The 10,182-nt window shown below is 33.8% G+C and overlaps 1 protein-coding gene and 1 long non-coding RNA gene across 3 annotated transcripts; both read left to right on the top strand.

Annotated features, from left to right (window-relative positions):
• Window positions 1-4: 4 nt before the first annotated feature.
• On the top strand, window positions 5-3,302 carry LOC125781242 (uncharacterized). 2 transcript variants are annotated; one of them, XR_007424450.1, is made up of 5 exons: window positions 5-192; window positions 1,380-1,417; window positions 2,187-2,293; window positions 2,370-2,448; window positions 2,590-3,302. It is a non-coding gene; the product is annotated as an uncharacterized LOC125781242 (long non-coding RNA). The 2 variants fall into 2 exon arrangements; XR_007424451.1 differs by lacking the exon at window positions 1,380-1,417.
• Window positions 3,303-7,690: 4,388 nt separating this feature from the next.
• On the top strand, window positions 7,691-9,875 carry LOC107197179 (uncharacterized). The gene is made up of 2 exons (XM_049465179.1): window positions 7,691-7,855; window positions 8,321-9,875. Exons 1-2 carry the CDS (start codon window positions 7,818-7,820, stop codon window positions 9,360-9,362), a joined length of 1,080 nt encoding a protein of 359 aa, XP_049321136.1. The 5' UTR covers window positions 7,691-7,817; the 3' UTR covers window positions 9,363-9,875.
• Window positions 9,876-10,182: the final 307 nt, after the last annotated feature.

Genomic DNA, 10,182 nt, shown 5'->3' with positions numbered 1-10,182 from the left:
TCCTCACGGCTCTCACTAAAAACCAGGGGTTTCGTGCATGACGTATTTTTGGGGGCGGAGTTGTGGGAAGGCTGTTGTCGTAAGGGGAGGGACTTGAATAGGGTCAAGGAGCATGCGCAGAGAGGAACCCGCACAATTCAAAAGGCCGGTGTGAATCTGCTGCCGAAAAAAGAAACCGCTGGAGCAAGAAAGGTACAGTATAAGCTTTAAAACACATTGTTTGTGAAATAAAAAATGCACGTAACGAATACAATTATTAAAATCTAGGAAGAACAGTGTTTATTTATGTTGCTGTGTAATATCTGAGGCTCAATTCCATTTATTTATCAATGTAAAGCTCCAAAACGCCCCAAAGTTAGCTTTGCTGAACAATATTATTGAATGTACAGCAGTGGTGGGGCATCTGAATCTTAAATTACACCTAATTTAGTTCGATTGAGGTGACCATATCTGTTTAGTATCTTGCTTACATACCTGGTTGGTCTGGGGGGATTTCATGCCAGTGTAGTTTAATCTGATTTATATATATCTGGTATCCAAATACCTGGATGGTCTGGCGGGTATTTCATGTCAGTGCAGTTTAATCTGATTTATATATATCTGGTATCCAAATACCTGGTTGGTCTGGCGGGTATTTCATGTTAGTTTAGTTTAATCTGATTTATATATATCTGGTATCCAAATACCTGGATGTTGTGGCGGGTATTTCATGTTAGTTTAGTTTAATCTGATTTATATATATCTGGTATCCAAATACCTGGTTGGTCTGGCGGGTATTTCATGTTAGTTTAGTTTAATCTGATTTATATATCTGGTATGCAAATACCTGGATGTTGTGGTGGGTATTTCATGTTAGTTTAGTTTAATCTGATTTATATATATATCTGGTATCCAAATACCTGGATGTTGTGGCGGGTATTTCATGTTAGTTTAGTTTAATCTGATTTATATATATATCTGGTATCCAAATACCTGGTTGGTCTGGCGGGTATTTCATGTCAGTGCAGTTTAACCTGTTTTATATATATCTGGTATCCAAATACCTGGATGTTGTGGCGGGTATTTCATGTTAGTATAGTTAAATCTGATTTATATATATCTGGTATCCAAATACCTGGTTGGTCTGGCGGGTATTTCATGTCAGTGCAGTTTAATCTGATTTATATATATCTGGTATCCAAATACCTGGATGTTGTGGCGGGTATTTCATGTTAGTGTAGTTTAATCTGATTTATATATATCTGGTATCCAAATACCTGCATTGGTATTAACTGATAAGATGTTAATTTGTTTGTGTACTATTTTGTAATATATTATATCTATTATAAAATATTGTGTATATGTTTTCTATTCATTTTTATTTCTTCCCTAAAATTAAGCATTTCCTTAATGGCCGAACAAAGCGGTGTTGATTTGGGTAAGAGTTAAATCTTTTTAATACTTTATAGATCCACATTTTCTGATGTTTCACATCAGTGTCACAACTTTCTATAACAACACGACACAACCCCAACACATGTTTGAGTCATGATGACTACCATCTGCATGGTTATATACAAAGCCTTTGGTTTTGATCATTGCCTCTTTCAGATGTTTTTTGGAATGTGAATTAGAGAGTTTGTATATAATATTTTACATCACGTTTCAATTTTATTTATTTTTTATTATTATTTTGTTTACGTTCCTCACAATGAGCAATACCCACTTATCGGGATTTGTGTCAAACCAATATGATCTTGACACTGTTCTGGAGAGCCATAAGCGGGCAACTATGACGTCTTTCACTGTGTGGTAAGAGTTTAGTTGTGTGATTTTTACGTTTTCAAAGAGAAAAGACAGCAACATTTTTTGCCATGACCATAGATTTAGCATGTTTAAGCAAAAGTTGATGAGTTGTCCATGCCCTTTTGGAATAAGTTGTGTCAACTGGTCACTCTGTCGATGGTTCACCACTGTTCCATGTTTGATTTGTGAATAATTCACTGTAGTTTGCTAAATTTCCAAACCCTCAAATTACTTTGTAACCTTTTTTTTATACTGATCGAGGTCATAATTTAAAAAACTATTTGTCTTTGTTTAGGTTAGCTTTGTCTGATATTAAAGTTTGTTTGATAATCTAAAAATATAAGTATGCCCCCCATACCAATTTAAAGAAATAGGTTTCTTAACCACTTTATGGTTTTTAGTTTGCAGAAGGCATGCTGGAAGATCAGAATTTCCATTTTTCAAGCACAGAAGATGCAGTCAAAGAACTCAAGAAAGGAGATTGCAGTAAAACGTCTACAGGAATCAGGTACAGTCATGTTACTCTTACAAGTAATTAGTAAGAACTTTATATTTGAAGTGTGCAAAAATGTTTTGTTTTGCAGAAGATTTGTCTGATGTCTGCAGACTCTGTGGGAAGCCACTACACAGGATTCTGTGGACACTGCTACTGCTTCTAAATGGGTACAAATGAAGATAATTTTGGTTTCTGTATATATGAGTTATTTGGTTGTCACAGATTTTAAATGCAAAAATAAGGTCAGAAAACATACATTTAAAATCTGACATGTTATTAATTGTTTTAATTATTGCTTGATTTTTTAGATTGCCTGTGACTGATGCAACAAGTGGTTCCACCATTCATGTGTCGGAAACTCACCTGAAGAGGAGGAGTTCCTTTGCCCTTTGTGCAAGATATAAGACAGCCCCTACCAACTAACTCATCCGCTGACCCTGCTTTTAAATGTCATTGCTACCACTGTTTTCCAACAACTCTAATCAGACTTCTTTTTCATTTTATGTTAAAAAAAACACACCTTAAAAATGTATGTCATAACTTTATTGTAGACTTTTTCACCGGAGGTTGTTTATTTTTTTTAAAGACAATACCTTTTATAGTTTCCATCAATTACAGTTTGCCAATTCAACTACTTACTTGACACAGCACATGCTAACCCTCACTTGCTGAGACTAAAGAATGTAAATGAACTTTGTGCCCTTTTTAGATAGAAAAAGCTGGAAAATATGTTCCGCAACGAAACTACATTTAGGTCAATATAATGTTCTCTTTTTGTATACTTCAGAATTTAATACATTTGCTATTTGAGTTTAGAAACAATATGCTCATAAACATACTTTTATTGTTAACATTGTTTTCATGCCTTATATCTTGATTGTATTAAATCCCATACATCTGACACAGAGGCAAACTATGTTCTGACTCAGGATAACTGTAGTCCCAGTGTAAAGAGTTAATGCATGAAAAAATAATTATATAAAACAATGAAAGTATATCCAATAAAAAAAAAATATATACATTTTGGCTAATGTGGTCTCAAATTGAATGTTGCATTATTTTCTACTATATTACACAATATAAATATTAACCAACGATAATCAACCTCTTATGCAAAAATAGTCACTTTATTCACCCAGTTAAAAGAAAAAGACACTTTATTTTAAACATTTTACATGTGCACTATCAAACATCAAAAGTACTGTGTACAAAAATTATTACTTGAAGTTAGCTATAGAGTGTACAGGGCCACCTCAAAAAATTGTAATATCTTTGAAAAGTTACTTTATTTTAGTAATTCGGTTAAAAATGTGAAACTCATATATTATATAGATGTATTAAAACAGAGTGATCTATTTTAAGCATTTATTTATTTTATTGTTGATGATTATGAAGCTTACAGCCAATGAAAACCCAAAAATCAGTGTATCAGAAAATTAGAATATTATTTAAAACCAATTGGTACTTTCTGCAGTGTGGGCAGTGTGCCAAGTCCTGCTGGAAAATGAAATCTTCATCTTCATAAAAGTTGTCAGCAGAGGGAAGCATGAAGTGTTGTAATATTTTGTGGGAAAACAAAACTGCACTGACTTTAGACTTGATAATAAAACACAGTTGATCAACACCAGCAGATGACAGACATGTCGCCCCAAACCATCACTGATTGTAGAAACTTCACACTAGACCTCAAGCAGCTTGGACTGTGTGTCTCTCCACTCTTCCTCCAGACTCCTCTCCCTTGATTTCCAAATAAAATGTAAAATTTACTGATGATCAGTGATGGTTGGAGAGACATGTCTGTCATCTGCTGGTGTTGATCCACTGTGTTTTATTATCAAGTCTAAAGTCATTGCAGTTTTGTTTCCCCCCAAAATTTTACAGCACTTCATGCTTCCCTCTGCTGACAACTTTTATGGAGATGCAGATTTCATTTTCCAGCAGGACTTGGCACACTGCCCACACTGCAGAAAGTACCAATTGGTCTTATATAATATTCTAATTTTCTGATTCACTGATTTTTAGGTTTTCATTTCACACGCTTAAAATATAGATCACTTTGTGTGTAATATATCTTTATAATATACGAGTTTCACATTCTTAACTGAATTACTGAAATAGTAACTTTGTGAGATGGCCCTGTACATTGCAGTCTAAGGTTTACGATGCAGCAAGTTTTTCACTTGCAATAAAGACTAGTATTCGGTTACTGTGGAGCTGGTATCAGAATTAAGAGGAAAAACTGCATGGACATTTTACCAACTTTTCTCTAAAAGACAAGAAGGCACTGGAGTATGTTCTTGACAGTACAGAAGAAGTTCTGATGGATCTTCATGATTGACTGTTCACACGATCGCCACCTAGAAAAAAATATATACATTTATTTATCACAAAGAAATTCAACAATAACAAGATTTATGACTTATTTGGGGAAAAATCATAGTAAATAAATATAGATTACTACAAAATCACAGTTTTAAACAAAATACACAGATTTTACAACTAACAGAGTAAATGTACCCTGAATATCAGGACCAGTACAATGAGTAACACAGGCTATTGAGGTATATGAATAAAGTTATTAGCACTATAGAGTGCATGAACATGAAAACGATATAAGATACATATCCTGCACATGAAATACCCGCCAGACCAACCAGGTATTTGGATACCAGATATATATAAATCAGATTAAACTGCACTGACATGAAATACCCGCCACAACATCCAGGTATTTGGATACCAGATATATATAAATCAGATTAAACTATACTAACATGAAATACCCGCCACAACATCCAGGTATTTGGATACCAGATATATATAAATCAGATTAAACTACACTGACATGAAATACCCGCAACAACATCCAGGTATTTGGATACCAGATATATATAAATCAGATTAAACTGCACTGACATGAAATACCCGCCAGACCATCCAGGTATTTGGATACCAGATATATATAAATCAGATTAAACTGCACTGACATGAAATACCCGCCAGACCATCCAGGTATTTGGATACCAGATATATATAAATCAGATTAAACTATACTAACATGAAATACCCGCCACAACATCCAGGTATTTGGATACCAGATATATATAAATCAGATTAAACTGCACTGACATGAAATACCCGCCAGACCATCCAGGTATTTGGATACCAGATATATATATAAATCAGATTAAACTAAACTAACATGAAATACCCACCACAACATCCAGGTATTTGCATACCAGATATATATAAATCAGATTAAACTGCACTGACATGAAATACCCGCCACAACATCCAGGTATTTGGATACCAGATATATATATAAATCAGATTAAACTGCACTGACATGAAATACCCGCCACAACATCCAGGTATTTGGATACCAGATATATATATAAATCAGATTAAACTAAACTAACATGAAATACCCGCCAGACCAACCAGGTATTTGCATACCAGATATATATAAATCAGATTAAACTAAACTAACATGAAATACCCGCCAGACCATCCAGGTATTTGGATACCAGATATATATAAATCAGATTAAACTGCACTGACATGAAATACCCGCCACAACATCCAGGTATTTGGATACCAGATATATATAAATCAGATTAAACTGCACTGACATGAAATACCTGCCACAACATCCAGGTATTTGGATACCAGATATATATAAATCAGATTAAACTGCACTGACATGAAATACCCGCCACAACATCCAGGTATTTGGATACCAGATATATATAAATCAGATTAAACTACACTGACATGAAATACCCGCCACAACATCCAGGTATTTGGATACCAGATATATATAAATCAGATTAAACTAAACTAACATGAAATACCCGCCAGACCAACCAGGTATTTGGATACCAGATATATATAAATCAGATTTAACTATACTAACATGAAATACCCGCCAGACCATCCAGGTATTTGGATACCAGATATATATAAATCAGATTAAACTATACTAACATGAAATACCCGCCACAACATCCAGGTATTTGGATACCAGATATATATAAATCAGATTAAACTAAACTAACATGAAATACCCGCCAGACCAACCAGGTATTTGGATACCAGATATATATAAATCAGATTTAACTATACTAACATGAAATACCCGCCACAACATCCAGGTATTTGGATACCAGATATATATAAAACAGGTTAAACTGCACTGACATGAAATACCCGCCAGACCAACCAGGTATTTGGATACCAGATATATATAAAACAGGTTAAACAGCACTGACATGAAATACCCGCCACAACATCCAGGTATTTGGATACCAGATATATATAAATCAGATTAAACTGCACTGACATGAAATACCCGCCACAACATCCAGGTATTTGGATACCAGATATATATAAATCAGATTAAACTAAACTAACATGAAATACCCGCCAGACCAACCAGGTATTTGCATACCAGATATATATAAATCAGATTAAACTGCACTGACATGAAATACCCGCCAGACCATCCAGGTATTTGGATACCAGATATATATAAATCAGATTAAACTACACTGGCATGAAATCCCCCCAGACCAACCAGGTATGTAAGCAAGATACTAAACAGATATGGTCACCTCAATCGAACTAAATTAGGTGTAATTTAAGATTCAGATGCCCCACCACTGCTGTACATTCAATAATATTGTTCAGCAAAGCTAACTTTGGGGCGTTTTGGAGCTTTACATTGATAAATAAATGGAATTGAGCCTCAGATATTACACAGCAACATAAATAAACACTGTTCTTCCTAGATTTTAATAATTGTATTCGTTACGTGCATTTTTTATTTCACAAACAATGTGTTTTAAAGCTTATACTGTACCTTTCTTGCTCCAGCGGTTTCTTTTTTCGGCAGCAGATTCACACCGGCCTTTTGAATTGTGCGGGTTCCTCTCTGCGCATGCTCCCTGACCCTATTCAAGTCCCTCCCCTTACGACAACAGCCTTCCCACAACTCCGCCCCCAAAAATACGTCATGCACGAAACCCCTGGTTTTTAGTGAGAGCCCCCTCCTCACAGCTCTCTGCTCTCTCTCTCCCTTTCTCTTCCTATTTTTACATTTATCACAAGAATTAGATTAAACATGATTTATTAACGTTCCTGACTTTTCTCAAAGTATTACACAAACACCATCGTTTCGTCACAGACAGTTTCACTGCTTTAATAACAATCACTCACGTATTTGGAAGCGTTTTGCATTTAATAATTTGCTTTATTATTTTTTATTTTTTACTTTCTTTAGACACTCTTTTATTATATTGACTTTAAAATTAGATGATTTTCCCGTAAAACGCTACTCTTTACAGTTTCAGCATAATCATTTCTGTTAAAGTTCGACTCATTTTCCTGAACTGATTCAACTGATTCAGTTTTTTTTCGAGCTTTCATTTTATTAACGATACGCTTCCTGATTCTGAATCGCGCAGACGGGACTCGACACAGGCTTCGCGCGGCACAGGCATTTACAGGCATCTCGCGCGGAACAGTTTGTTTAACTATGGATATTTTGCCGAAGAGGAGAGAACAGATTTTACAGTAAGTTTGGGGTCTTTTGTGGCTTTAAGGCTGTTTCTTAGTTTAGCTTTTCTGCTTTTTACTATTGTGTCTCTAACTTATAGAGCACTTTTAAGTTGAGCATGTAACCTTCTAAAACCAACACATAAAAACAACAACCCAGTCTAGGGATAGTTACCTATATATATGCCTGTTTATTGGAAATATGTTTGATGTATTTCTTATCACGTAGATAATGAGTTTCCCCTGTGTATTTCTGGTATGTAAACCTAGAGCTAACTAAAGTTTTAATCGATGCATTTTTATTAGAATAACATAATTAGGAATTACTTAGCCTATTACAAGAGATACTCCTTTCACTAGTTGGGTATTAACAGTTTAACTAATATATAAGAAATAATAGTTACTTAAATAATCTATTTTTTAAATATGTGTTTATTACATCTACACACATAACCCTTTTCTTTTTCTTCTTTTTTTTTGCAGGTCTGTTTTCAACCTCATCTCTACAGTTGTTGATGGATCTCAGGAACATTCACGTGACACATTTCTAGAAATTGTACAGTGCATTAATGAACTCTTTCAAAATTTCCCAAAACATGCCTATAACAATTCCAATTTAACAAATGAGGATAGAAAATATGTGGAAATAAAGCTTCAACAAATCGATATTACTAAAAATCAAAATCAGTTTGGGTTTGCTGTAATTATAGACATTAATAATGATACAGTAGAGTATACTGAGTTTGTTAAACCTAAGGAAAAAGAAGGTAACATTGATCGCCATACACAGGAGACAAAATATCATTGTGAAGAAATTATAATCCAACAGATTAAAGAAAAGATTAAGAATAGATATGGACTAAAAATAATTATCTTCACTTATTACAGCCCCTGCCTTTTTAAAAAGGGGGGTGTATCTTGTATGAGTATGTTAACTACAGCTGCAGATGATTGGAAACCTCATAACATATCCACAACAGTTATATTTAAAGAATATTATCATCTTCAACATTCAATAACAAGATTTATTTCCAGTCTTAATGCTGGAAATTTAAAAGCCATCTCTAGCTGTTCTGATTACCGTGCATATGAAACAGAGGTAAGTATACAACATTTACCAAAGGTTGAGGAAGTTTTATTTGTATTAGTGAAGAAAATTCTTAATCTGGATAGGATATTGCCAGTACAGAAGCCACTTAAAATAGAGTGGATAAAAAACAGAGGAACTTTGATGAAGAAAATTGACTCACCTGTAAAGAAGTTCTTTATTACGTGTTTGGACAAAGACCTACAAAACTTACAAATGTTTCCTCAAACTTTGAATGAGTATTATAACCTAATTCAACCATTCCATGAGTTAAAAGGTTTTTGGGTAATGATTTGCGATGCAATGTATACAAAACATTGCAAAGACATATTTATTCAATATTATAACAAGGCAATTTTTAATATTTATAAGTCAAATGCTTTACATGAAAAATCTTTGCTGATTTCATGCTTACAAAATGTGGACGACCACTTTTAACAACAATTAAAAAAATTAAAAAACAATAAAAAAAACATGGCTACGGGAGGAGATCTTCGGGACCAAGATAATGGATTACAACTGAGCACGAAAAACGCTTTGCCGTGCTGTGATCATGTATTCAGAAACCTATTTCGATTTTGTTCAACTCGATGATGTTTGGAGATATTTCACTTTACTGTTGGCCAGATGTTATACTGGAACCCAGGACTATTAACAGCACTACGTCATTGCACTATTTTAAACATGTAATTAACAAGAATTCAAGCACAACAAGCTACTTTTTTGAATTCTAGATTTTCAGTGTAACAAAATATTACAGATTTTTGTATATTATTTGAATTAGCTATAATTCAAATAAGATTTGTATTACAGTTTGTCAATAAACAGTAAAGCTATGGAACCAGTTATAAATGCAAAAACGCATGGACTGTCTGCTCCCTCCTGAGACTTTGACACATTTTCTTTTACATAAGTTTACAATAAAACTATGTTTTATGTTCTATTGTTAATAAAAATATCGCTTTTTGAAATTAGCAAATTGTTGCATTCTGTTTTTATTCATGTTTATTTATGTTTTACACATTGAACTTTTGGAAAATACTGTAATTAAAGTTGATTACTAACCAAAACCAATTACAAAATGTTTGATCCAAGTAATATGCATACAGCGGCTTGCAAAAGTATTCACACCCCTTGACCTTTTTCACATTTTGTCACCTTACAACCACAAACTTAAATGTATTTTATAGAGATTTTAAGTGATAAACCAACACAAAGTAACACATAATTGTGAAGTGAAATGAAAATGATACGTTGT

Source organism: Astyanax mexicanus, chromosome 15 (genome assembly GCF_023375975.1).
Source record: "Astyanax mexicanus isolate ESR-SI-001 chromosome 15, AstMex3_surface, whole genome shotgun sequence".
Lineage (NCBI taxonomy): Eukaryota > Metazoa > Chordata > Actinopteri > Characiformes > Acestrorhamphidae > Astyanax > Astyanax mexicanus.
This window is presented reverse-complemented; position numbering and strand designations above follow the sequence as displayed.